The sequence below is a fragment of the Passer montanus genome, unplaced genomic scaffold (assembly GCF_014805655.1).
Source record: "Passer montanus isolate IOZ18808 unplaced genomic scaffold, ASM1480565v1 scaffold97, whole genome shotgun sequence".
NCBI classification, from domain to species: domain Eukaryota; kingdom Metazoa; phylum Chordata; class Aves; order Passeriformes; family Passeridae; genus Passer; species Passer montanus.
The window spans coordinates 2,452,039-2,479,300 of NW_024375145.1; the positions used below are offsets into that span (position 1 = coordinate 2,452,039).

At 61.2% G+C, this 27,262-nt stretch overlaps 1 protein-coding gene across 1 annotated transcript; it reads left to right on the forward strand.

Moving 5' to 3' along the window:
• Nucleotides 1-97: 97 nt before the first annotated feature.
• FRMPD1 (FERM and PDZ domain containing 1) lies at nt 98-27,212 on the forward strand. Its single transcript, XM_039696355.1, has 20 exons — nt 98-149; nt 6,353-6,505; nt 7,096-7,200; nt 7,887-8,044; nt 9,297-9,399; nt 9,474-9,519; nt 10,304-10,411; nt 13,262-13,357; nt 14,919-15,044; nt 16,102-16,221; nt 16,452-16,588; nt 18,318-18,444; nt 18,820-18,915; nt 19,719-19,901; nt 20,228-20,375; nt 20,794-20,983; nt 21,133-21,161; nt 21,376-21,816; nt 22,978-24,587; nt 24,857-27,212. The coding sequence occupies exons 3-20, from the start codon at nt 7,100-7,102 to the stop codon at nt 26,333-26,335; spliced, it is 5,298 nt and encodes a 1,765-aa protein (XP_039552289.1). The 5' UTR covers nt 98-149; nt 6,353-6,505; nt 7,096-7,099; the 3' UTR covers nt 26,336-27,212.
• The last annotated feature ends 50 nt before the right edge of the window (nt 27,213-27,262 follow it).

Genomic DNA, 27,262 nt, shown 5'->3' on the forward strand with positions numbered 1-27,262 from the left:
CAGCCGCTCCCGAGCGGGGCTCTCGGGCCGGGGGACCCCGGGCGGTGCGGGGCCGAGCCCAGCGGGGCGGGTGCGGGGCTCGGCCGCCGCGGTCATTGAGAAGCCGCCGGTGCCCCGCGGGCGCGGCAGCGCTGCGCTCCCGGCCGCAGGTAACGGGACCCTGGGGATGGGCGCGGGGCTGCTCCGGGCTCGCCGGGGCCCCGCTCCCTCCGCGCGTCTGCCGGCTCCGGCGTGAGGATTTAGCGCTTTCTGCCCGATCTCGCCCCAAACGCCGTGGGTAGGGTTCCTTGCCGGGGCGAGGCAGCCGCGCACGGGCGCGCCGCGCTCTCCAACAGCAAAACTCGCGGACAGAAACCCTCCCGCGGGTCTCGGCTGTGCAATTCGCAGCCGGGGGTTTCGGCCGCTGAGGCTGCGAGAGGAGTTTCGCCTGAGCCGGGAGCGGGAGGCAGGGGCAGCGGGGGGATGCCGGGCTGGAGCGGGGGCGCGGGGCTCCGGAGGGGCTCACACGGGCACTGCCGCTGCCCCAAGCCGGCTTGCTCCGTCTGCACGGCTCCCCGGCACTGCGATCTCGCCTGCCCCGCTGTGTTTGGCGCTCCGCATCTGCCGAGCATCGCGGGTTTTCACTGACGAGCTCGCAGCTCCCTGCTGCAGGTGTGTCTGCTCCACTCCTGGGAAGTTTCCTGGCGTTTCTCCTCCCAGCCGGGTCTGGGTGAGACTTAGGGAGCCAGTGGGATGTGTGAGATAAGTCTGAGTGGTCTGAGGGGGCTGTAAAATGGGAAATGTTAGCTCTCCATTAGACACGGAGCTCTCCTCCCAGGGGATTCTCCTTGCTGACCCAGGAGATTCTGCAGATTCAGAGGCAGAAATGGCAATCTTGTGGGATAGGAAGCCCTCAGGGAAGCATTTCCTGCACTTTATCTCTTTCTGTGATTCTGTTCTTGCTCCCAAGTGGGGATCTCTCAGCAAGGCAGAGAGACAGATGCTGGGAGAAGTGATGTACAACCTGAGAAAAATCCAGGCTGGAAAAGACAGGAATTCTGGAGGTCTGCAGGCAGCAAGTAATCCCCCCTGCTTCAATTCCTGGCTGGAGAGGCACTTGCCTCATTCCCCCATCTGTGCCTTGCCCTGGCCAGGCTGATGGGGCCACACCGGGTGGGAAGGGCACGGGATTGAGAGCAGGGGCATGGCAAACCCTCTGCCCAGCCCGTGGCCTCTCTGCCCGCCCGGTTCTGCCACCAGGAGCAGGCAGGTGGCACAGGTTTCCGTGTGTGCTGCTGGGCAATTTGTGCTGGGCTCACTCCCAGAAGGTTTAGTGAATTACCCTCTGAATTCTTGCTGAGCAATCTGCTGTCAGGCAGGTGCTTGGTGCTGTTCAGTGCTCTGGGCTCTCTCTCTGTGCACAGCCTGTCTTTCCAGAGCTGGGCAAAGCTCTGGGCTCCTCTGACATGGCTCTGTGTGTGGCCTGACACTCCTGGATCAATATCTCTTAAAGGCAGGCATCTTCCCTTTTGTCCTGTCCTTCCTTTCTGACATTTGCCAAAAGGCCATGCCAGAGCTGCTTCCAGCACGTGTTGAGATCTCAGCTGGCAGATGTGGAGGAGCTGCTCTGGAGTTTTTTCCTCTGTGGAGAGTCCCAGGAAGGCCATGGGGATACCCCAGAGTGCTGGGCTGCACAGGCTGGTTCCAGTTCACGGAGACCAGGACAGAGCTCTGCACAGAACCTTTTTTTGGGAGTGGTGTGGTTCTTTTGTTGGCTGTTTTTCCCTGCCGTGCAGCGTGCCAGTGCCATGACAGTGCCCCTGAGAGCAGCTTGGCTCTGGTGTTGTGAGTGCAGGGCACGGGGGAGGATCCATCCAGGTGCTGGGAGGCAGCTCTGCTCCCCACCCCGACAAGGAGCCGTGGGTGGGGGGAGCAGGAGCAAACATTCCCTCTGTGCTGGAGCTCCTGCCCAGAGAGATGCAGCTGGAGGGGGAAAGTCTTCACACGCTTCCACACCCGGCTATTTTTAGGAGTGAAAGCTACCCAAGAGGGAAGTATTGATTTCCCTCCTTTCCACCTTGAAGGTTCTGTTTATCGTCTCCTTCAGTTTGTGTGCACCCTGCACAGAGCTGTGCCTGCTCCTCCCCTCGTGCCCCAGCCAGCCCAGGGTGGCTTTGCTGAAACCACCTCTGCTTGGCGCCTGAGGCCTCTGTGTGCCCAGAAACTCATACTGTAGAGCTCATTCTGCTCCTTGGGGACCAGAGTGTGTCTGTGTCAAACCTCACCGCTGCCAGCTGGGAGAGGAGACATGTGCAGAACCTCTCCTGCCCTCCCTGGGCTGACAAGGGCCAAATTCTCTTGCTGTCTTTCCTTGGTTTACAGCAGCTGGATGGAGCATGGGGGTAGTTGTAGGGGGTTTTTTATGTGGTTGAGGTTTTTTTGTTTTGCTGGGGGTTCTTTGGTGTTTGGTTTTATTTTTTTCTTTATTATTTTTGTTGTTGTTTTGTTTTGGCTTTTGTTTTTTGGGGTTTTTTTGGTTTTTTAATTGTAGGGTTTCTTTGCTTGTTTCAGTTTTTTTTTTTGTTGTTGTTTATTTGTTTTTTTCCTGGTAGCATTTGTTTATAGGCAAAAATCTGATTCTCAAATCTGCTTTGTAGCATTACAAAGCAACAGTGCTTTTAAAAAAATTTTGTTTCTGGGGGCGGTGGTGCTGGTGTGTGTTCTTTGCCTGGTGTCACCCAGAAGCGCTGAGCACCACGGGTTTGTGGCACAGCACAGGCTCCCTCTGTGAGCCAGGGAGGGCCAGGGGCCCCTGGGGGCAGCTGCTCTCCTCACAAACCAGGCAGGTGTCACAGGCTGGTGAGGCAGGATGGCCACACTGTGGGGTTTTGTTCTGTTTTCCTTTTAAAATTATCTTTTTGCAGTAATTTCGCTCCCTGCACACGCACGGCCAGTGTGGTGGGAGCACAGAGTGCCAGGAGCTCTGACCCCGCTCCTTTGGCTCAGCTGCCTCCCTGGCTGCGTGTCCAGGAGCATCTTGAGGAGCTCTGTGGGAAATGGGTGGGTGAGTGCTCCGTGCTCGTGTCTCAGCAGCCCTGGCTGACCTTCAAGAGCTGTGCTGCAGAGACGCTCGCCCGTGCCAGAAGATCTTCTGGTGCAGCTCAGGGCCACGCTGGGCAGGAAGCAGCTCAGTTTCCCTCTCCTGCCCGGGGCCACGGGGATGTGCTGAGCCTCTGGGCAGGAGCAGACCATGCCTGCTGAGCTGGGCTGGCCTGGGCAGGGACCAGCCCTGCCTCACTGGAGCTGCACGGTGTGAGGATGTGCCACAGAGACACAACACCACGGGGCCACAGCGTGGCTTGGGGTGCTAGGGACCTTTAAAGGCATCTAACCCAACACCCTGCCATGGGAAGGGACAAATTCCACTGGCCCAGCTGCTCCAAACTCCATCCAGCCTGTCCTTGGGCACTGCCACAGCTGCTCTGGGCACCCTGTGCCTCCCCACCTCATTGTGCATTGGTTTTTGCTTTTATGTAGTCTCAATCTGCCTCTTTTACTTTTAACCCTTCATCCCTTGACCTGTCGTTACAGGCCCTGCTAAAAATCTGTCCCATCTTTCTCCTGAGCTCCCTGTAGGTGCTGGAAGGGGCTCTAAGGTCACCCAAAGCCTTCTTTTCTCCAGCCTTATGAATGCCAACTCTCTCAGCCTTTCCTTATAGCAGAGGCTGTTCCAGACTCCTGATCAAACAGGATGCCTGCTCTGGCCTGGCTGCAGCAGCTCCACATCCTTCCTGTGCTGTTCCCCAGGCTGGGCAGCTCTGCAGGTGGGGTCTCACGTGAGCCCACGCTGGGGCCAGGCCAGCACAGGGGGGTTTCCGGGTCCCAGCACACACGGCCAGGGCAGGGCCAGTTCTCACCCACCAGCACCCCAAGTCCGTCTCCCAGGGCTGCTCTGGGTTCCTTCCTCCCCCAGCCAGAGCCCACCCAGCTCCCTGCTGATGGCAAACACCACAAGGAGCGCTGCCACGAGCCCCTGTGCTGGAGCTGCAGGTGGAGAGCACCCAGAGCTTTACAGCAGCCTGTGGCAGCTTCTGACCAGGCTTTTCTCTGTCAGCAGGTGCAGGGGTGCTGCTGCTCCCACTGCTGCTCCTGCTGCCACGTCTGCTGGGAGGCAATACCTGGAAACAAACACGCCATGTCAAAAATACCAGGAAGACTTTTGCCCGTGAATTAATACTTTGAATGATAGTGAATTAATACTGGCCATGAAATGCTGAAGCGCTCTCCTTGGCAGTGGGTTTGGCTTTCCCTGCTGGTCAGATGTGTGCTGTGCACGTCCTGACACGGCTGCCCTGACCTTTGGCTCTGCCTTACTCCTGAAAACCCACCTGGTGTTCCTCAAGACACTGAGCTGTGGCTCTCCAGAAGGGCGGGTGGCCACGAAAACCCCCGTGGAGTCACAGCTCCCTGTGACAATTGCAATAAACGGGCAGGAGATCTTTCTCCTTTTTTAATGCCTTTATTAAGAAGAATCAGCTCAGGTGGGGAGAAATCGACCCAGGTGTGGCATGGAGGAGGAGGAGGAGGATGCAGCTTTGTCCTGGTCTGCAGGCAGAGCTGGGGATTCCGTCCTCACGGGAGATTAGGAGATTCCTGCTTTTTTGTCTAACACCCTGGGGCGTCTCTTTAATCAGCATCTTTTTAGGTTAGGGTGAGAAGCAAAAAGGATCCAAGCAGGTACGGGACTGCGCTCCCATCCTTAGACGTCACCTAGCTCCCCTAGTTCTATGTCGGCTCGTTGATTTCAGGGGTTTTAGTTTTTCTTGGAAAACCGCAAAATTGGGTGCAATGCATTTCTCATCTGCATACCGGCTCTGATGCCACTCCCATTCTCCTGGTACCGGCAGGGTCCCTGGCAAGCATCAGGGGCACAATGGTTAATCACCGACCATTAACGGGTAATTGAAGAAGAACTCTTAACAATGAAGCTAACTTAACAGCACTGGTCCAACTTGTTTTACTCTGCAACCTTAAAAAAAAAACAGATAACTTCTTATTCATAACAACAATCTGGAGGAGCTCTGTGTGGGAGGACCCCAGCTCAAGCTGCTTAGTGCTGGGCTCAGGGCTTGGCTCAGAAATAGCTGCACAAGGGCAGCAGGGAGCCCTGGGGCACCCCAGGCTGGGGCAGGAGCCGGCTGGGTGGCCTTGGTGGCTCTGTCCTGCTCAGGGTGCCCCGGGGATGCCGTGGGGACAGCTGCTCCTGGTGCTGTGCATTGCTTTAGGGAAATACCTGCCCAGCTGCCTCCTCTAGGACACCTGCTGTTTGTGCCAAGCACTCCAGTTACCACTTTCCTGGAAGGGCAGCTCCTTTCCTTTCCTCAGGGCTCCGTTCCATCAGCTCTTAGTGTTTGTGTTCCTTCTTCAGACTGTTCCTCCTTGTCCTACGGTTGAGACTTTCTCTGGGAATTCTCTCCTGTGAAGGCCTCATTCTTCAGACTGTTCCTCCTTGTCCTACAGGTTCAGAGACTTTCTCTGGGAATTCTCTCCTGTGAAGGCCAGATGGAAAATCTGTCCTTCCTGCAGAGGGAAGGGCTGGGGGCTGGAGCTGCAGAGGGAGGAGGCACCTCAGGAGGGTCAGGGTGCAGCAGCAGCTCCAGGCACCCCAGCACAGAGCCCTGGGGCACAGCCCCTGCAGGCAGCACATTCCCTGAGCTCAGAGCAGCCTTGGGGTGCTTGGGGCAGTGGGAAGGCCAGAGCACTTTGTGCTGCTGAGCAGAGAGGGGAAGCAGGGCCAGCAGGAGCTGCATCAGCTCAGGCTGCCCCGGGGAGATCTGCATGTGTGCTGCAGGCTGCAGAGCTGCTGCTCCTGCCCTGGTCGCTTCCTGGGCACCCCCTGAGCTGGGGTCTCATTTCCCATCCTATCAGCTGTGATTTCTGGAGGCACAGTGGATCACAGGATCCCCATTTCTCTGAGCAGGGGTCACGTTTCCCATTCCTCAGCTGTGATTTCTGGAGGCACAGTGGATCACAGGGTGCCCGTTTGTGGTTCAGAGGTGCCTCTCAGGAGCTGTGTTCCTGAAGAACCAGGATGATTTGTCTTGTGTTGGGACAGAAGTGCCCAGAGAGTGCCCAGTGCCAGAACTGCTGAAGGGCTGAGTAGCAGGCTGCAGTGGCTCCCTGTGAGGAGCTCACCACCACATGTGAGTCCTGCCCTCCCTTCTTGGTTAGAAACTGTGAGCTGGCAAGTTCCAGGACCTGGGACGGTGCTGGGTGGAAGAGGACCAGTTTCTGTTGAGACACATTTTTTTGTTCCTCATTTCTGAGTTTCCAGCCATCCGTGCTGTGTTAGTCACTGGTATTTCTGTTGCAGCAGCATTTCTGCCATGGAGCAGCAGCAGCCCCCTGTCCCAGCATGACAGAGCAAGTCCTTGAGGCACAGCACGTCCAGGCCCAGCAGAAGACACGAGGGAGGAGGTCAGGACGTGTGGAGCTCCTGGGCTGGTCAGAAGGCACGCTGTGAAAGGTGGATACAGCAGTTTAGGGCTGCAGACACAAGGAGCTGGTACTCCTCGCGGCTTCTGGCAGATGGAGGCATAATTTGTTTCACTTGTGTTGGGCTGTGCCCAGCCCACAGCTGTTCCCAGGGTCAGAGCTCAGAGGTTTGGCAGTGGGGCACGGCTGCAGGGCTCACTGCTGGGCTGTGCAGCATGCACTGCTGTCTGCAGTCAGTGTCACGCCAAGTGCCTGCTTTCACTGAGCACTCAGCCTCGTGTGGGGCTGGGGAGCTCAGCAGCCCTTGCACCTCCACAAGAAGCCCATGGAGCCATGAAATCCTTGGGGAAGGAGTGGGGACATCACTGCCTGCCATGGAAGGGTGACCAAAGCACCGAGCAGGGGAGGCTGGGTGGGCAGGGGTGTGTGAGTGTCACAGCAGGTGCCACTCTCTGTCACAGCTCTGCTCTTCACAAGATGATCTCTCTGTGTTAGACAACACAATTAATATTGTTTTATTTAGTGATGGGTTGTGAGTTAGTGTTGGTGACTCTGAAAGCTGTCCAGAGGAACCCCCCAGTCACTGTCACTCTCTTTTCCTGTCATTTCTGTCGCCTCCAGGTAAATGGGAGATTTGGAGACTAGCTTAATCCATGCACGAAAAGCATGTAGAATAGAGCAAATGGTAGCAAAATGGCTTCATCGCTCTCGGGACAGCGCACCCAGGTGAGTGGGGTCTGAGGAGGGAGCACTCTGCTCACCCTTGGTCAGAGGCAGCACCAGGCTGTGCTCCAGTGAGCAGGGCTGGCACAGCCTGCACGTCCTGCTCGCTGTTTCTGTTCCTGGGAAGCACACACGCGGAAAAAGAAAGGCAGCAGCCTCTGTAAGCACCCCCCTTGGCTCCCAGGGACTGATGTTGCTGCCTTGCTCTGCTGTGCTTTTGTGAGGAGGAAATAGCAGCGTTGCTCCTTGTGAAACTTGCTCTTCTGGAAGGTGGGCTCAAGCTTCTCTTTGGGGGCCCGCATTTTTGACTAGGTTGCACTACCAGGGCTCCTGGTCCGTGGCTGCTTTCCTTCCCTGAGGTCTGGGAGTCAAAGTGGGCACAGGGTGGGCACAGGGTGGCCATCCTGGGCTGGTGGATCCCGCAGAGCTGTGCGTCCCCACGCTGGGTGGAGGTGCTGCTGCTCTCTGGGTGGAGTCATGGCCTGTGCTGGGGCACCCCTGGGCCTGTCCTGCTGTGTGACCACGGGCTGGGGAGCTGTGCTCACGCCCAGGCTGATGTCCTCAGCCTCCTGCAGAGCCCAGGGAGCCGCTGCTGGCTGCAGAGCCGGCCCCCAGGCAGCAGGGAGTGCTGTGGATCCTTTGGGCACAGGGTGCTTACACGACCTTTACCCGTGTGTTCTGGTCCCCAGGGGCAGCGTGGCAGCGATGGACAGCGCTGGGGACAGCCCAGCCCAGCCCCCCGGCCGGGCCAAGGTGACAGTGACGGTGTACAAGGACCTGGTGCTGCAGCACTACGGCTTCGAGATCTGCCCCGGGCTGCCCCTGACCATCGCCTCCGTCACGGCAGGTGTGCCCTGCAGAGCCCAGCAGCGTCGGGGCTCGGCTCAGGCAGGGGCTGTGCTCTCGGGGGTGCTGCGGGGCGTGTGAGCCCTGGGCACGGCCGCGGTGACAGCGGCACACGCAGCCACCACACGTCCCTGTCCCCACAGGCTGAGCCTGTGTCAGGGTCCCCACGGCTCCCTCAGCTCTGCTCACCTGATGCAGAGAGCTGCTCAAAGCAAAGGCCTTCCTGGCGTTTCACCTGAAATGCAGAGGGAGAATTTAATGTTGTCTCAGAGAATTTCATCTTGCTCCGCTGTGGGCACGGTGATCTGGGCAGACCCTGGGCTGCCAGCCCTGTGGCTCAGGGGTTTGCTGCTGGGTGCAGGCAGTGCTGAAATCGAGCAGATCAGCTCCTCTAGCTGTACAAGGGATGGGTGCAACTCAAAAACTCCGATTCTGTTTCTTAGTAGGTTTTTTTTTTTTTTTTGTTTTGGTTTTTTTTTTTGTTTGTTTGTTTGTTTTTTGGTTTTGGTTTTTTTTTGTGTTTGTGTTGGTTATTTTGTTTTGTTTTGTTTTTTGGGGTTTTTTTTGGTTTTTTGGTTTTTTTTAATGGGTGCACAAAACCACGTGGTTTTCACCCGTTGGTGTGAGTGTGGCAGCCCGCTGTTTGGGGGCTGGCTGGGCTCTGGGCCAGGGCATGCACCTCTGTCACTCCCACTCCTCTTTATGCCTTTTCCCATGTGAAACACGCTGAAATCACCCGAGAGCTGTGGGGAGTAAGAAGTGGGGTTTCTTTCCTGCTGCGCTTCTCTTTCCTCCAAATCAGAAGAAATCAATATTTTGCTAAAACTGAAGCACAAAATCCTGCCCTTCTCAGCCTGATGGGAGCCCATGGCCCTTGCTTGGTTCCCGGTGTGCTGGGCTGTGACAAGGGGACAGCCAGATCCTGCAGGGCTCCCCACGGGCAGAGGGGGGCTCGGGTGGGGGACAGGGACACAGGCAGGGACACACCAGGTGGTGTCCTTCTGCCCCTTTTATTTGGCCAGCCAGCTGTGGTTGCTGAAGCAGCAGGCGCTGGGAGGGAAGGGGAGCCCACTGGGGACACCCCAGGTGCAGGTGTGGCACTTGGGGACACCAGGGAGTGGCGGGGCCGGCGGTGCGGGGTTGAGGGGTGGAGGGGATTGCCTCGGGGGGATGGCCTCGGGGGGATGGCCTCGCAGGGTTTTGATGTGTGCCCGGCCGGGGCCGCCCGTGCCTCACTGGGCTGCGCCCCGCAGGCAGCACGGCCGACGGCAAGCTGCAGCCGGGGGACCAGCTGCTCTCCATCAACTCCAGCGCGGTGGACGGGCTGTCCGTGGAGCGGGCCGCCAGCCTGATCAGGTGTGTCCCCGTGTCCCCGTGTCCCCGGGCCGCGCTGCCGCCCGCGCTGACCGCGGGGACTGTCGCCTTTGCAGGGACGCCGGGGACGAGCTGCTGCTGACCGTCCTGCGCTGCGCGGCCGTAAGTGGCCCCCGCTCGGCCCCCAGGGCGCGGGGCAGGGCTGGAGGGCTGGGCAGAGCCTCGGGCGGGCCTGGGCATCCCGGGCAGGGCGGGCAGCGCTCCTCGCAGCCGCGGTGCGGGGCCAGGCTGCGGGCCGGGCCGAGAGCTCGGGGGCTGCTCCCAGACCCCGTGCGGTGTCCCCACCTCGTGTCCCCAGGGCAGGGCGGGCTGCGGCAGGAGGCACGGCACTTCTAGCGAGCTTGGCTCTGCCTGGCAGCTCCCGGGGGGGACACCGAGGGGCTCTGCTGCCGCTCTTGGGGACCCACATGGGGGCTTGTGCAGAGTTCCTGAACGCGTGAGCCTGGTGGGACCTGCCCGGGTGACAGCAAGGCGGTGTGACAGGGCACCGTGCTGTCCCGTCCCCGGTGGCCGCGGGCGGCTCTCCGGGCTGTGTGCGGCTCTCCGGGCAGCCCAGCAGAGCGGGCAGGGCTCTGTCCCTCGCTGCCAGGCTCTCTCCGAGCTGGCTGAGGCGCTCCCCGTGCCGGCCGGCTGCGGGCAGCTCACAGCCGCTCTGCGGGCTCCGGGCGTGGGGGACAGCGGTGACACGGGCACAGGGACACCGCACACGCGTGGCGGCTCGCTGGGCAGCCAGGGCTGGCTGCAGGGCCGCTCCCAAGGGCTGGGCAGGGCTGGGGGCGCAGGGGACCCCCAGGACTCGCTCCGGGCGGGTGCGAGGGGCGCAGGGCGAGCAGCCCCCAGCCGCGCCCCGGGGCTCTGCCCCGCCCGAACTCCGCTGTCGTTCCAGGGCGGCCCCAAGTCGTCGTTCCTGACCGAGGAGAAGAGGGCCAGGCTGAAAACCAACCCGGTCAAAGTGCGGTTTGCCGAGGAGGTGCTGCTGAACGGGCACTCGCAGGTCAGGGTCGGGGGGCTCTCCCGTGGGGCGGGGGGCTGGGGCTCGCCGTGCCCCTCTGCCCCGGCCCTGGGCAGCCTGTGCCTGCGCTCGGGGCCCTCGGGGCAGGCGGGAAGCACGGGCGGCTGCGGGGTTTGGAGTTTGGTGCGCTTTCCCGGGCTGCTGGCAGTCACCGCCTGCCTGGCTCTGTCCCGCTCCCGGCGCTCAGACCGCTCCCTCCGCGCTGCGGGAGCAGGCTGGCCTCCCTGAGGGGCTAACCCCTCCACGGCGAGCCCTCCCTAAGTGTTAGACAGGACGAATCCGGCCCGGAGAGGGGAAGGCCGCGGTGCTAGCCAGGGCGATGCGCTCCGGAGGTGCCCCCGGCACAGGCCGTGCCCGGCGGCTCTGTCCCCCTGCTCTTAGGTGTCACCTAAGCTGTGCTCCAGCTTCAGGGGCAGCTTGCTCTGCACCCTGGGTGTCCCCAGGGCTGTGCTGGCCTCAGCTGGCTCCCAGCTCCTGGGACGGGGCTGCTGCTGCTGCTCTCCTGCGGCACAGGGCTCAGCTCTCGCGTCCTGCCAAGGTGTGAACAGCTCCCGAACGGCTCCTTCTGTGTCACTTTCTAAGTGCCCGAGCCGCGGCTCCCAAGGGGAAGCACGGGGTGTGAGAGCCTAAGGAAGGCACCTGTGGAGGGAATGCTGCCCTCCGAGCCCCCCTAGAGCCTCCAACCTCCGCGAGTGCACGGGAGGGACACGGTCAGTGTTTAGATTGCCGTTAATTTAATGACAGCACAAAGGCAGCATAAATTAATTCAGGTGCTGGCGTCCCGCTGGTGTTAGATTCCCTTTTCGCCATCTGGATATGTAACCTGTTTGGAACAGTGAGGTATTAGCACAGAGGAAGAGTGAATAAATCCGTTGCATATTTATGATTCCTTTCTGGAAAAGCACTATGCACCTCGGCAGCCCTGAGTGCTTTAGGGCTGCTCTCCTTTCCGCGGGCTGACGTACGAAGGCAGCCAAAATGGGCATTATGGCCCTGAAAAGCGTGCAGCCTCCAGTTTCAGTAAATACACCGCTCTTGTCATGCTAATGGAGCGCGGCTAAGTGATCCTTGCGGCCGGGGAAGGATCCCGGCGCTCGCTCTGCAGCTGAAACCCGACCCCGCGGGCTGCCGCATGAATTGTTAACGAGCCGCGCTGCTGCCCTGCCCGCTGCAGGCCGTGATGTGTTCCACATCCCCAGCGCTGCGCCGGGGACAGCCCCCGGGGAGCCGGGCAGCGTTGTTGGCAGGGGGAGCTGGGGAGGCGGCCCTGCCCGGCTGCTGCGGCTGCAGGGTTAGCTCATCTCAGCTCCGAGAGCTTCACAGACAGGCAGGAGCCTCCCTGGCGCTCCGGAGCGGGGCAGGGGAGCGGCGCTGCTCTGGGCAGGGGCTGCAGGGCAGGTGCCGTGGAGGGAAGGGGAGATGTGTGGGTGCTGTGAGCAGCATCCGTGTCCTGGGGCTGTCCAGAGACACGAGGTTTGTTACAGGGCCCGGCAGCTGGGCTACAGGAAAGAGCAGCAGCGCTCCCTTGTTTTTTGTCAGTGGTGGCTGCAGGCAGCTTGTGCTCCAGGAATGGCTGTGAGAGGAGCAAGGCTGGGATTCAGAAGGGTCTCAGGTTTGCCCTGGCAGCACTTCCAGGGGCTCTGGGCTCTCTGTCTCTGTGAGGTTTGCAACGTGAGGCACAGTGAGTGGAGCACAGCGGGGATCACCCCAGGCACCCCGTGCCTGCCCCTGCGACTCTCTGACAAGGAGATGAACCCCTCAGGCGGTGGGAGCTGGCCCAAGAACAGGACAAAGATGCTGAGCAGGAGCTCCAGGGTGCAGGGGTGACCTGCTCAGCCCCGAGCAGCCAGGGGAGCCATGGTGGAGCTGGGGGACAGGGGCAGGCATCCCCTGCTGCAGGGAGGGCTGAAAGGGGATCAGAGGACACAGCCAAGCCCCCAGACCCTTCTCCAAGCACCCAGCAGGGTGTCCTCGTCTTGTGCCACGTGTTTGGGACCCATCTCAGGACACTGTGGTCCATCACCCCTGCCGGGAACGTGCTGGGCTGTCAGACCTCGGGGCAGGGCTGGGTGGAAGCAGCGCTGTGGGTTTGGCAGGCTCCCCGTTGTGGTGGATTCCCCGTGTGTGGGGAGGAGAACCTTGACTCCACGTTTCAGAAGGCTGGTTTATTATATTATGATATGTATTATATTAAAAGGATGCAATAAAATATACTAAAGGAATAGAGAGAAAAGGATCCATCAGAAGCTAGAAAGGACAGGAGAGAAATGATAACAAAGGACCCAGAGAGTCTGAGCCAGCTGAGTGTGATTGGCCATCAATTCGAAACAACCAACATGCACCAATCCCAGCTGCACCTGCTGCATTCCACAGCAGCAGATAATTATTGCTTACGTTTTTTTTCCTGAGGTTTCTCAGGTCCTCAGGAGGAAAATCCTAGCAAAGGATTTCTCCTAACACGTCATGGCTGCACCCCGCGGCAGGGGCAGTGCCGGGGCAGCGGGCAGCACGGGGATCCTGCTGCTGGGAGGGGAGGATGCCTTTTCCCGAGGCACCGCCGGGTGCTGGTGGTGACAGGGAGCTTGGCTTTGTGCTTCCAGCGCCTGCCGGGTCCTGCTTGGCCGCTGGGGCCGCGGCAGGGCTGCCCAGCTGCCCCGAGGGAAAGGCGCTTGCTGTGCTCCCCTCCTGTCTCCCGCGCCAGGAGCACAGCCAGGCGCCGTGCAGGAGGGTTGCCAGGGCAGAGGAGGCTTCTCCTGGGTGGCAGGGCCGGGCAGAGCAGCTGTGCCCGCAGGCTGTGTGCCCGAGGCTCCAGCTGCTGCTCCCGTTCCGCAGGGCAGCTCCCTCCTGTTCATGCCCAACGTTCTCAAGGTGTACCTGGAGAACGGACAGACCAAGGCGTTCAGGTTTGAGAGCAGCACCACTGTGAAGGTAAGGCGGCTCCGTGCCCAGCAGCAGAGGGGCAGGCAGGGCCCTTGCAGCCCCCCAGCTGTGGCACTGCTGGGCACGCTGGGTTGGCTGACCCCAGCCCCGTTCTGCACTGTGAGGTGCTCCCCTCTAGACACGAGCACTGATTCACCCCCAGGTCAGAGAGCAGCACAGGATCCTCCTGAGCAAAGCGTGATCCTCCCTCTGATCACTCCCCTGAAAGCACGGTGCTGCTCTGCTGGGGTCCAGCCCTCCCCAAAGTGCTGTGCTGGGGCACAGCCTTGCACACCTCCAGGTCCCCTGGCCTGGTCCTTGTGGCTGCTCAGAGTTTCTGTTGGGCTTGGTAAGATTTGGCCATGGCCAGTGGCTGGAGGTCACAAATTACTTAAAGGACAGGTGGTGTCCTGCACCAGTGCAGGTGCTGTGGGAGATACCCAGGAGGGACAGGCATTCTGAAAGTGTATTGAAGGGAAACACAAAGAGATTTCATTTATCATGCAGTGAAAACTTTCCTCAGAAAAGGAGGAGTGTGTCTAGCTCGTTCAAGCTTCACAAAACCATTGTGGTCTCTCAGGCAAGTGAGTGTCTGCAAGCCTTTTGACTTGCAGGGTGTAGAAAAATAAAATAGTGAAATAAAACTAGGAGGTGGAAAGGAAGGAAGACTTGTAAAAAGATATTTGAGTGCCTGTCCCCAAGGGTTTAATTTCTAAAGGATGGATTAGCTCTTTGTCTTTGACTGGAGTTGCTCAGCTCTGACATGCAACAAGTTTTCCCAGTTTCTGAGAGCAACTCTAACCAGTGCCCTCCAGAAACACCTAAATGAGTAAAATGCTTCCCAAGTTAGGTGTTTCCAGAAAGTCCTCTGGGTTCTGAGACATCCTGGCTTAGAACTGAGGTGAGTCAAACCTTTATGCTTGCCTCAAAAGGCTTGAGTGAGCCCAAGGGCTTCTGTTTCAATTTGTGCTCAGTCAAGCCTGAGGTGATCTTTTGTTTTTGCCAAAAGTAAACCTTGTTACTTCCATAGCAGTTAGAATATTGACAGAATTCTCTATTTCAAAGTGAAACACCAGCTTCAGTGGGATGTGGTAGGGTTTTTCACAATTGTGGTCTCAAATTCTTGTTTATTGGAGAGAAGTGTTTCTAGCAAGTTCTTTTTTTTTAGTTTTGTCAAAAATCATAGATTTGGGTTGGAAAGGACCTTAGAGACCATCCAGTTCCAACCTCCTGCCATGGGCAGGGACACCTCTCATTTCCAGTCCTGCCCAGCCTGGCCTGGGACATTTCCCAAATGTTGCAGAGTTCTGGAGATCTGGAATAACACACAGAGCAAGCCCTCGGGGTGCTTCTGTCACTCAGGGTGACACAAAGTGCCCAGCAGCACCCAGCTGCAGAGCAGAGCTGTCAGTGTGAGGCAGCTGGGCCCAGGCAGCCCCAGGGGATGGGTCTGACACCTGTGACCCCTCGGGGTCTGCAGCTTGCCCGCGTGCCCTCCAGCTGCTGGGATCGCTGCGGGCGCGCCGTGGCAGCCCGCAGCCGCGCCCTGTGCGAGCCCTGTGCCCTGCAGGACATCGTGCTGACGCTGCAGGAGAAGCTGTCCATCCGCAGCATCGCGCACTTCGCGCTGGCGCTGGAGGAGCAGTACAGCCTGGCCAAGATCCACCTGCTGCACGAGGAGGAGCTCATTGCGCAGGTGAGCGGGGCCCCCGTGCCCCCCGAGCCCTGCAGAGGGGCACTGCCCCCCAGGAGAGGGCACAGGGAGCCCGGCGCTGCAGGGGTCACCGGAGGGGCCAGCTCAGCTCGGCCCCAGCGATGCCACCACCTCTGGGTGTCCACTCCCCTGGGGAAGGGCTCCTGGGGAGCATCCTGAGTGCCCCCACACACGCAGCAGCACCCCTGGGCTGGTGTTGCCTGGAGGGCAGTCGTGGGTGACATCCTTTGTGCCCCCTGTCACAGCAGCCTGCCTGCAGAGGGCTGCTGGAGCCTGGGGCAGCTGTAGGGCAGCTGTGCCCGACCTCTCTGCTCACAGCTCCCCGGGCAGGCAGGGTATCCACCCTGGCAGGGGCCACCTGGGCTGAATTCTGGGCCAGGACCTTGTGCCCTGTGAGCCCGTGGCATCCTGCAGCCGTGCAGGTTTGTCAGGGGTGCTGCTGAGCTGCCCCAGCTCCCTGCTGCTGGGTTTGGTGGCGGGCAGCCTGCTGCAGAGGGGTCCCTGCACTCTCACAGAACGGGAAGGCACACAAGGGAACCATCCAGCTGCACTCCCTCAGGGGCTGGAGCTGTCCCACCACTGAGCACACGGGTCAGGATTTCCGCCTGCCCAGAATAAAACATGCTGATGGGTAACTCAGAGCCTTGACATTGCACTGACATTCCAGGGATGATTCAGGGGTCTGCTTAGGGCTGCTGTGCCTTGTGACTGCGCTCCAAAGCAGAGCAGCCTGCCCCTTCCCCTGCTGTTATCACACAGCCCCGGTGCCTCTGTCCTGGTGACACTGCACGTGTTTGGGATCAGTGGGCATGCACATGAGGTCTTGCTGCAGCCTCTGGGCTACTGCAGGGAGAAGAAACAAACAGATGGAGCATCAGAGATGGAGTTATGAGCGCTAGCAAAGTCTCCTTGTGTTTGTTCAGGCCAGTCTGCACCGTGTCCCTGCAGTGGTGTGAACCCATTCCCGTGGGTTTGCAGGGCAAAGGCTCCTGGGGCACCCCTGGGGGGGCTTGTGCTGTGACACCCCTCTGTCTTGCAGGTGGTGCAGAAGAGAGACTCTCACGACTACCGCTGCCTCTTCAGGGTGTGCTTTGTGCCCAGGGACCCCTTGGACCTCCTGCAGGAAGACCCGGTGGCCTTTGAGTATCTGTACCTGCAGGTGACCCTGGGGCCGTGCTCGGCAATCCCTCCTCGCCCCATGCTCATTCCTGCTTTAAACCAGGGCGTGCCTCGGGCTGGCACTCAGAATCTGGGCATTTCAGCTCAATTTGCCCTAAACTCTGAAGTCAGCCTGCGTGCCTGGTGGGGACAGCCCTGGCGGGCTGCGTGGGTGGTGGTGGTGGCTCTGCCCTGCCTTCCCGTGGCCTGAGGGTGCTGTGTTTGCCCCAGAGCTGCAGCGACGTGCTCCAGGAGAGGTTTGCAGTGGAGATGAAGTGCAGCGTGGCGCTGCGCCTGGCCGCCCTGCACATCCAGGAGAGGATCTCTGCCTGCGCCCAGCCACAGAAGGTGTCCCTGAAATACATCGAGTGAGTGCTCCCGTGCAATTTTGGTATTTTATCAAACATTGCCTATTAAGATTTTTCTTTCCTGAAAGAACTGAAAGCCTCGGGAAAGAAATGCAAACAATAACTGTGTGCTGCTGTGGAATGCCACAGGTGCATCTTCCATTGCTCCATGTGGATTGTGTTCAATGAGTGACCAACCACAGCCACTTGTATTAAGGCTGTGAGCAGGCACAAGATTTTGTTTTTCATTCTATTCTTGTTCTTTCAAGCCTTCTGACAATCTTTTCTCTCTGTTCACTTAGTATAGTTTTTATATAGTATTTTAATATAATATATATCACAATATAATAACTCAACCTTCTGAGAAAATAGAGTCAAACCATGTGTCTCCACACATAAAAAAACCCCAAAATTCCTATTCCTGTGCTCTGCTGTCACTAAGCCCAGCAAAACCTGGAGACCCCAAAAGTGGCATCAGGTCACTGTTTGTCCCTGTTTAGCTCTGCACAGAGTCCAGAGGGGACTGCAGCCTCTTGGCTGTGCTGCAGGGTGGCCTCAGGGCCCCCTGTCCTCAACTGTCCTGATCCTTTAACTGTCCCCAGCACCCCCTGCTACTGAAGGGGTGCTGGGGACGGGTAAAGGTGATGTGGACACTCTAAAGGTGATCTAGAGACTTTAGCATCAGAAGGTATGAAAAGCCATTTTATTATTAGAAATCTACAGTGTTTATCGAAATAATGGTGGATTTAAAACTTGATTGGCTTGCAGGAATTTTTTTTTACCACTATGGGTGATCTGTGAATAGTGCACTGAGGAGAACCATATTTATAAACAGTGGTTACAGAAAGAGAGATAATAATTGTTTGAATTATTTCTTCTAAGTTTCCCACAGCGTCTACACAGCTTCCCAGGACTTTCCTGGGAGACCTGTGTTCCCCTCTGTTCAGAGGATATGTAATTACTGGGAGGCACAGGGAGGGTTTTTGTCACAGGGCCAGGGGTTTGACACTGCAGATCTCTCACACAGGGGTGGTTGCCCGAGCTGCTCCTGCCAGTACTGACTGGAGAGAGAGGGTGCAATCATCCACCCTGCACAGCCAGAGGCATGCCAGGAATACCTCCTTTGGGCAGTGGCAGCTCCTGGGATCTGTGGGGAATGGCCAAAAAATGCTCTCAGAAGGGGCAGGTGTGCTGTGCTGCACGCTGGTGCTCTTGCACTGCACTGCCCTGCAGGGGCCCTGCTCCAGGCAGCAGTTAATTACCCGTTAATTACCAGCACTGCTGTGGTGACCAGGGTAATTTCCAGCACTGGCAGCCTCGTGTGCAGCCAGATGTGCCCAGCTGTGTGCAGGGAGTGGCAGCCACACCGCTGTCACCCCACGGGTGTTTAATGCCTGCAGCAGCACGCCTGGCCCACGCTGTGGCCCTGCTGGAATGTCACAGCCCTGCCACCACAGCAAGGGGCACGCCAGCACAGAGCCCCCATGCCGGGGATGGTGGGGGGAGATGGGCACTGCGCTGCTCTCGCAGGCCGTGAATTCCCTCCTGTGACACCTCGTGAAAACGGCCGTTCTGCCCCAAAGTGCGCACTGTGCGCGTTGTCCTGACCTGCTGGCAGCAGGGAATTGCAGCCAGCGAGGCCACGGGGGTGTCACAGCCCCCCAGGGCTGCCTGGTGGCCCTGCCCCGCGCTGTGCTGCTGGGGGCAGCGTGGCTGGCACCCCCCGTGCTCCCTTCCCTCTGTCTGCCAGGAGGGACTGGGGCATCGAGAACTTCATCTCGCCCACCTTGCTGCGGAACATGCGGGGCAAGGACATCAAGAAAGCCATCAGCTACCACCTGAAGAGGAACCAGGTGCTGCTGGACCCTCGGCAGAAGGTAGGCTGTGAGCCCCAGGGGACAGCGTGCCCCGCTGCGTGTCACCTGGGTGTTCTCTGCCCACGCTCCCTGCTCTGTGCCGTGTGGGGTGGTCCTGGGCAGCTCTGCTGCCGGGCAGGCTGAGCTGGCTGTGCAGGTGGCAGCCCCGAGCCCGGGCTGTGTGCTGCTGCAGCCCCCGTTGGTGACTGTGTCCCCTCTCGCCCCCCAGCAGGCGCCCGCCGCGGCCCAGGTGCGCCTGAGCTACCTGCAGATCCTGGGGGAGCTGACCTGCGTGTCACCTGGGTGTTCTCTGCCCAGGTGCAGGTGGCAGCCCCGAGCCCGGGCTGTGTGCTGCTGCAGCCCCCGTTGGTGACTGTGTCCCCTCTCGCCCCCCAGCAGGCGCCCGCCGCGGCCCAGGTGCGCCTGAGCTACCTGCAGATCCTGGGGGAGCTGAAGATGTACAGCAGCATGATCTTCAACGCCACCATGATGGTAGGGGCTGTGTGAGGGGCTGCTGGGGGCCCGCGCTGCCCTCCCTGTCCTGGCAGGCTCCGTGCCTCTCAGTGAGGGGCTGTGCTGGGAAAGCTCAGCTTCATTCCTCTCAGGAGTCCACAGCACTGAGCAGTTTCCGTGTTTGTCTGATTGGAGGCTGCATCCCTTGCTCTTCACTAAACCCTGTGTGTTATAAAGTACTTGGGAAATCTGGGCAGGCTTCAAAGCGTTGAGAAAATAGTGGAATCCCTGAAACCTCAGAGTGAGGAAGAACTCTTCCCTCTTCACACGAGGTTTCTTGGGTTGTTGATTGTCCTGCCTGTCCCCAGGTGGGTCTGTGCTCAGCTGCAGAGCACAAGCTGTGTCACACAGGGAGCTGAGCCATGCTGGTGGGCCTGTACCCCTGCAAGACCCACCCGTGGGTCACAGCAGTGCTAAACTTCACCCCCACCTGCAAACTGAACAATGTCTGCCAGAGTACATGTGCGTTAATTCATTTTTCATTAAGTGTCTCACCCTAACAAAAAGCACTGACACTTCTTGCAAGCCCAGAAATGTCTTTGTGAAGTTTCTACCCTGCAGCAGGTGTCACTGGCTCCACATGGGGACTGCCAGGTGACGCTGCTGACAGCGACCTGCTGCTGCCAGCCACGTCCCTGGCTCTGCCAGGCGGCTGCTGCTGGGGGAAAGAGCAGGGAGCAGCAAGGAGGGGCAGTGCAGGGGTCCCCGGGAGGGCGGGGGGCCCGGGGGGCCCTGCCCAGCCCGGCTGAGGGTCCCTGCCCCGGGGTAACCCTGCCCCACAGCTGCAGGACAGGGAGTCGTACGTGGCGCTGCTGGTGGGCGCCAAGCACGGCGTGAGCCAGATCGTCAACAGCAAGCTGAACATGGTCAGCAGCCTGGCCGAGTTCCCCAGCATCAGCAGGGTGGAGCTCAGCGAGGACTCCGAGCGCGTCAGCACCGTCAAGATCTACCTGCAGGACCTGAAGGTGAGCACCGGGTGGGCACGGGAGCCTCCTGCACCACCAGCCCTCCCCAGGGGCTGGGCACTCACCAGGATAAAGGGCTTAGAGCAGACAAAATATTGCTAGAGAGAAGGGATTTTTCCTGCTGAGGAAAAGCGATTTTTCCTCAATCACTGAGATGCAGCAAAGGCAAGAAAATAAATTACTCCTTTTTGTGCCTCCTTGTAAGAGACAGAGGGGGTGCCTTGTCCTTGTGCTGCCTGTTCCTGCTGACTGCATACAAACAATATTTGCTTATTCTAATCTTTACTTTTTCTCCCCCTCACCTCCGAAAAATAAACCAAAAAAAGGTGCTTACTCTGCTGCTGGAGTCAAACAGTGCTAAGGACTTGGTCTGCCTCATCGCGGGCTACTACCGGCTCCTCGTGGATGCAAACGCCTCCGTGTTCACCTGGGGAGAGAAAAAACAGCAGCTGCACCGTGTCTCGGCTGAGGAAGGTTTATACAAACAGCTTTTTTTTACACGGGGTGGGGAGGAGGCGGGTGGATGACCCTGGGAGCAGCAGCAGCAGCAGCCCGGGGCTGTGCGGTGGTACCTGCCTTGGATCCAGGCTGGGCTCGGTGATCTGGGAGGGCTTCTCCAGCATTCACGGTGCCCTGGTTCTCCGACAGCTGCGGGCTTGCGGGGACCGAGCCTTGGGGTCAGCTGGGCTGGGTTTGGGTTAGGTGCAGCTCGGGACTGGGGCACCCCCAGCTCCATCAGGACCCTGCCCTGCAGCTCGGGGGGGGCTGGAGCACCCCCAGCTCCATCAGGACCCTGCCCTGCAGCTCGGGGGGTGCAGCTTGGGCTGAGCCCCCGGGGTCGGGCTGAGCCCCCCACCCACAGCCTGGGCTGACGGGCTCCTTGACCCCGCAGGGTACGAATCGCGAGCCTGCAGCGACTCGGAGGATTCCTGGGAGCCGGAGCCCGGCTCGGAGCGGTGCCCGGCCGGCCCCGGGGCCACCGGCGGCGACCCCGGCACCGACAGCGCCTCCGAGGCGTCCGACTCGGCGCGCACCGAGAGCCGCGGCTGCAAGACGAGCGGCTCCAGCGAGTCCGTGGATGCGCTGGAGGAAGAGGAGCTGGGAGGACCCTGGGAGCAGCAGCAGCAGCAGCAGCCCGGGGCTGTGCGGTGGTACCTGCCTTGGATCCAGGCTGGGCTCGGTGATCTGGGAGGGCTTCTCCAGCATTCACGGTGCCCTGGTTCTCCGACAGCTGCGGGCTTGCGGGGACCGAGCCTTGGGGTCAGCTGGGCTGGGTTTGGGTTAGGTGCAGCTCGGGGCTGGGGGCACCCCCAGCTCCATCAGGACGCTGCCCTGCAGCTCGGGGGGCTGGAGCACCCCCAGCTCCATCAGGACCCTGCCCTGCAGCTCGGGGGGTGCAGCTTGGGCTGAGCCCCCGGGGTCGGGCTGAGCCCCCCACCCACAGCCTGGGCTGACGGGCTCCTTGACCCCGCAGGGTACGAATCGCGAGCCTGCAGCGACTCGGAGGATTCCTGGGAGCCGGAGCCCGGCTCGGAGCGGTGCCCGGCCGGCCCCGGGGCCACCGGCGGCGACCCCGGCACCGACAGCGCCTCCGAGGCGTCCGACTCGGCGCGCACCGAGAGCCGCGGCTGCAAGACGAGCGGCTCCAGCGAGTCCGTGGATGCGCTGGAGGAAGAGGAGCTGGGAGCGTGCTCTTCCTCCCGGGCGGAGCTGCCCCCCGTGCGGGAGATGAGCGGCGCCCACCGGGGCAGCGGGGGCTGCTCCTGCTCCCTGCCGGTGCCGCCGGCGCCCCGCGGGCTGTGCTGCAGCCGGGACAGCGAGCCGGTGCTGCGGCCGCCGCCGGGCTTCGGGGACTCCAGCTCCGAGGAGGAGTTCTACGACGCTGCCGACAGGCTCAGCCCCGCCGAGCTGGCAGGTAAAGCCCCGGCGCTGCCCCGTGTGGCTGCGGGGCGCGGAACGGCACGCTGCTCCCCAGGGAAAAAAGAGAAATTCGTTTCATGACTCCAGCCTTTTTAGATTTCCAAAGGTGGCAGTGGATTGGAGGGTGACAGCGCCCCCTCTCCAAGGTGGACAAACCAACAGTCCATCAAATTTCTCCTCCTCCATAAAAGAATGCAAAACAATAGGTTGTTTACAGGAAGTGTGTGAGACAGTTTGCTACAAGAATGCATACATCAGAAGGCTTAGAAAATCTTAAAAAATCAGGGTAATAATCGGTCCTACTGAGCTGGCTGTTGGGGGCTTTTCCAGGACTTTGGAAGGACCTTTGATCCCCCCTGCCCTCTGCAGGCCGCCCCTCAGCCCCCTTACAGTGCGATTGCAGGGGGATTTGTTACCACGTGCAAAGACTGGGTGCTGGGGAAAGTCAGTTTACCGAGGAGGGGCATTCTGGAATCCCCCAAACCTGTAAAACATTGCTACATGAACCCCCAGGCTCAAAGGCTGTGCTCGGGTCAGAGGCTGGTTTCAGAGCTGGGTCAAGGATTCCCAGGGCTGGGCAGCTCCCTGACCACTGTATTTCCTCAGAAATGGGAGTATTCTCGTTCCTGAAGGAATCAGCTCGTTCAGTGTTAACAGAACCTCCTAAGAACTGAGCTCACGCCATTAGAGCAGTTTTGGCGTTTGCAGCAGTGCACAGGCACTGTGCTGTGCTCAGGCAGGGACTGTCACTGCAGAAATTGTCACCAGCCAAGTGTCCAGCTGTGAGCCTCTGGCCATGGGTGTTCCGTGTGGTGACACGCCTACAGCTGTGGGCAGGGCTCTGCTGTGCCGCTGCTGCCCCCAGATTCACCTGGGGAATGACAGCCACACCTGCCTCCAGGTGAAGCTGCTCCCTCCTCACCAGCCCTTGCAGCCACACAGCCAGGCTCTGATTTTTCTGACATCCCACTCCATGTGGGTTCTTGATCATGAGTCTCCCAATTCCCTTTGCCCTCGGGAGCCAGGCATTGCTGCTGGACCTCTGTGCCTGTGATCCCCCGTCCTGTGCCAGGAGCTTTTTGGCTCCCTGTGTGGGCATGAGGACGTTCTGCTGCCCGGGATTGCCTCCTGATTTCCATGTTTTTCTTGCCACCAGGCCACGACACAGCGTCCTGGGAGGGCACGGAGCACTCCTCCTGCATCCCCCAGAGGCTGCGGTGCTACAGCCTGGGGCAGAACCCCGCCAGGAGGGAGAAGCAGGGCCAGGAGAAGGAGCTGACCTGCAGCAAGAGCCTGAGGAAGAGAAGGTCCTTCCTGAAAACTGACTACACCTCGCAGGTCAGTTTCCCTGCAGCTGCCCCAGGCTCTCCCCAGCGCTGCTGCTCCTGGCCGCCCGCGCAGCCCCCGACAGAGGACACGGGGGAGGACACGGAGAGGGGGCTGGCCGCAGCCCCCCGGGCCCAGGGGGGCTCTGCTGGCGCAGACCCCTGCTCTGCCCCGCGGCACACCGAGCCTGACACCACGGAGACGAAGTCGGCGATGGAAAGGCTGGTCGCCTCCCTGCTGGACGTTCACCCTGCTGGTGGCCAGTGTGGGGAGCAGGACAGCAGCCCGCAGCCACAGCAGCCCCCTTTGCTGGCCCCGGAGCCCCCTCCCCGCGGCCAGAGTGGAGCTGCCCAGGAGAGCGCCCCGGGGGAGGCAGACCCCGGCAGTCCGAGCGGGGAGAGCCGTGTGCCCGCTGCAGGGCTGCAGGAGCAGGGCGCTGAGCTGCCGGGCACGCAGCCCCGGGCCGGCGCTGCGCCCTGTGCTGCTGCGGGCCCCTCCGACCAGCCCCTGCTGCTGCCGCCGGCCCCCGGCCCCGGCGCGGCCCCTCCCCGGCAGCCCACCCAGCACCCGGGGCTGCTCCCTGCCGGGCTGGAGCCTTCCCTGGCCCCCTGGCAGGACAGCAACGCCGAGGGCCACCGCTGTGGCAGCGGCAAGGGCAGCGCTGATGGTCACGGCAGTGCTGATGGTCACGGCAGTGCTGATGGTCAGTGCCAAGGTGATGGTCAGGGCAGTGTCCATAGTCAGGGCAGTGCCCATGCTCAGGGCCATGGTGATGGTCAGTGCCAAGGTGATGGTCAGGGCAGTGCCCAGGGTCAGTGCCATGGTGATGGGGTGTGCCATGCCCAGGGTCAGTGCCGTGCTGATGGTCAGGGCCATGCTGATGGTCAGGGGAGTGTCCATGCTCAGGGCCATGGTGATGATCAGTGCCATGGTGATGGTCAGTGCCATGGCAATGGTCAGTGCTGTGCTGAGGGTCAGGGCAGTGCCCAGGGTCAGGGCAGTGCCCAGGGTCAGTGCCATGGTGATGGTCAGTGCCATGGTGATGGTCAGGGGAGTGTCCATGGTCAGGGCAGTGCCCATGCTCAGGGCCATGGTGATGATCAAGGCCATGGTGATGGTCAGTGCCATGGCCAGGGCCAGTGCCATGTCAATGCTCAATGCCTTGCTGATGGTCAGGGCAGTGCCCATGGTCAGTGCCATGGCAATGGTCAGTGTCATGGTGATGGTCAGTGCCATGACAGTGCTCAGTGCCATGCCCAGGGTCAGTGCCATGGTGATGCTCAATGCCATGGTGATGGTCAGGGCCATGGCAATGGTCAGTGCTGTGCCCAGGGTCAGTGCCATGGTGATGCTCAATGCCATGCTGATGGTCAGGGCCATGGGATGCTCAGTGCCATGGTGATGCTCAGTGCCATGCTCAGGGTCAGTGCCATGGCAATGGTCAGTGCTGTGCTGAGGGTCAGGGCAGTGCCCAGGGTCAGGGCAGTGCCCAGGGTCAGTGCCATGGTGATGCTCAGGGCCATGGTGATGATCAGTGCCATGACAATGCTCAGTGCCATGGTGATGCTCAGGGCCATGGTGATGCTCAGGGCCATGCTGATGGTCAGGGCCATGGCAATGGTCAGTGCTGTGCCCAGGGTCAGTGCCATGGTGATGGTCAGTGCCATGGTGATGCTCAGGGCCATGGTAATGCTCAGGGCCATGCTCAGGGTCAGTGCCATGGCAATGGTCAGTGCTGTGCCCAGGGTCAGTGCCATGCTGATGGTCAGGGCCATGCTCGGGGTCAGTGCCGTGCCAGCAGCAGCTGCGAGGCGGCGGTGTCCCGGCCCGTGTCCCAGCCCCTATCCCAGCCCGTGTCGCACCCCGTGCTGTCCAGCAGCGGGCCGGGGAGCGGGCAGACCCTGCGGAAGGGGCTCGGGGGGCAGGCGCGGCTCCCGCACCCAGCGCAGCTCCTGGCCGGCTGCAGCAGCGCCTCGGGGCTGCTCAGCCGCCTCTCCTGGCTCTCTCTGGGGGTCAGGACAGACCCCGTGCCACTCAGCGCCGTGTCACACGGCCTGCAGGACCGCGGGCACGACCCACTGCAGGCAAGCCGCGGGTGCCTGGGGGCCGGGGCGGGTGGCAGGACGCTGCCAGCATCCCCTGCAGGAGCGGGCTCTGCCCGGGAGCTGCTGAGCAGCCCTGGGCAGGGCGCAGGGCAGCCAGGAGAGCCGAGACATGAGCCCCAGCAGCAGACCCAAGGAGACCCAAAAAACGAGCCCCAGCCTGCACAGGGTTGTCTGCCCAGAGAGCAGGCGGCGGGGCTGGGGAAGGACTGCTCCCTGCCTGCACCTGCAGGGCTTGCCACCTCCTCAGTTCCCTTGGGGCAAGGAGCAGGAGCCCAGGGGGCTGCACAGCACTCGTTCCTGTGCTTTACCGCCGAGCAGGGTGAGCAGACCCCGGTGTCCCCCGCGCCCTGCCCAGCCCCTGCAGGGCTGGAGCGCTGCGGCTGCCGCCTGCCCTACCTCAGCTGCTTCCCGCAGCCCCACAGCCGGGGGGAGCGCGAATCCAGCCCCCCCGAGCTGCCAGGGCCCCTCACCGCCCCGCCAGCCCGCAGCTGCAGCGCTCCCGGGAGCGCCTTCCCTGTCCCTGTCTCTGGGGACACGGCGGGGCAGGACCCCCACGTCCGCGTGCTGGGGCAGCTGAAGGACCAGGCGTGGGTGAGCCCCGCGGATTTCTCCCACTTCCTGGCCTGCACCGTGGAGCTGCGGGAGGTCGTGGGGAAGCTCTGCGGCAGCCAGGCCACCCACCTGCACCACCAGTGCGCGGAGCAGGGCGTGCAGAGCCAGGGCGCGCTGGGCTGGGCGTCCCAGGCGCTGCTGTCCAGCTGCCGGGCGCTGCTGAGCCCGGAGCAGCCTGCCGCGGAGGTGCAGTGCGCCCTCAGGGCCACCTTCGACCGGCTGGTGCAGCTGGCAGTGACCTGCTTCCAGGTGACACACTGCCGGCGCTGCGGGCAGCGGCAGCAGGAGCTGGCGGCGGCGCTGGGGGACGTGGTGGGCACCTACCAGCAGCTGGTGCAGGCCCTGCAGCAGCAGCTGCACGGGCAGCTCTGCCCCGAGCTGGGCACCGAGCTGCTGGCCCGCCAGCACACGGCCCTGGCCGCTGCCATCTTCTGCCTGCTGCAGCAGTTCAGGGCGTCCCCGTGGCTGTGACGGGCAGGGTGGGCGCACACGAGGGGACAGAGGCCCGGGGTGTGCCCTCTGCCAGCTCAGGCCGTGCCCCAGGCGATGTTTAGCCCAGGGTGGGACGTGCCCACACGCTGGTGCGGCTCCCCAAGGGCAGCCCCGGGTGCTCTTGGAGCCCTCCAGCGTGTGTGCCCTGCCCCGGGCTCGTCCCCTGGCTGGCACGGGAGGTGCAGGTGGTCAGCCTGGCGGTGTTCTCTCAGCTGCCTTCCCCGTGGGCAGGGGGGGAGCCCTTCAGCCTGCCTCAGCCACGCTGCTCGGCAGGCAGGCTGGGCTGAGGGGACACCAACCCCTACCCCGGCCGAATGTGGGGCACCCCAGGTGGCTCTCTGCCCCTCCCAGCAGGTGCCACTCACCTGGCCAGGGACAGGGCACAGCCACCCCTCCTGCTGACACCCCCCTGGGGGTACTGGGGCTGGCCGCCCCTCCCCAGGGAGCTGTGGGGCACCGTGGGCTGCAGTGACAGCACCACCTCTCCCCAGGCACGCTGGGGACAGCGCTGTCCCCTGGCTCTGGGACACTGAAGGGGATCATCTGCACATGCAGCTGCCAAGAGCCCCAGGGCACAGCAGCGGGCACTGGCCAGCACAGCTCCTGCCATGGCTGCAGCTCAGGTTCAGCCCTGGCCTGGGTAAACCCCCGGCGCTCCTGCACTGTCACACGCGCTCGGACACAAGCCCCAGGGCTGTGCACGGGTTTGCCTGTGAGACAGGAATGAAAACACATAACCAAACTTACCTCAGATGGCCTCCAGGCCCTGCTGCCACCGGCCAGGAGGTTTCAGGGCTCGTCTGGCAGCAGTGGCTGAGGTAATGTGTGGGCTCAGCTGCACCAAACACGCTCCTGCTGTGGCTTGGCACCTGACACTGCTCCGTGCAGGGCACAGCCCAGCCCAGG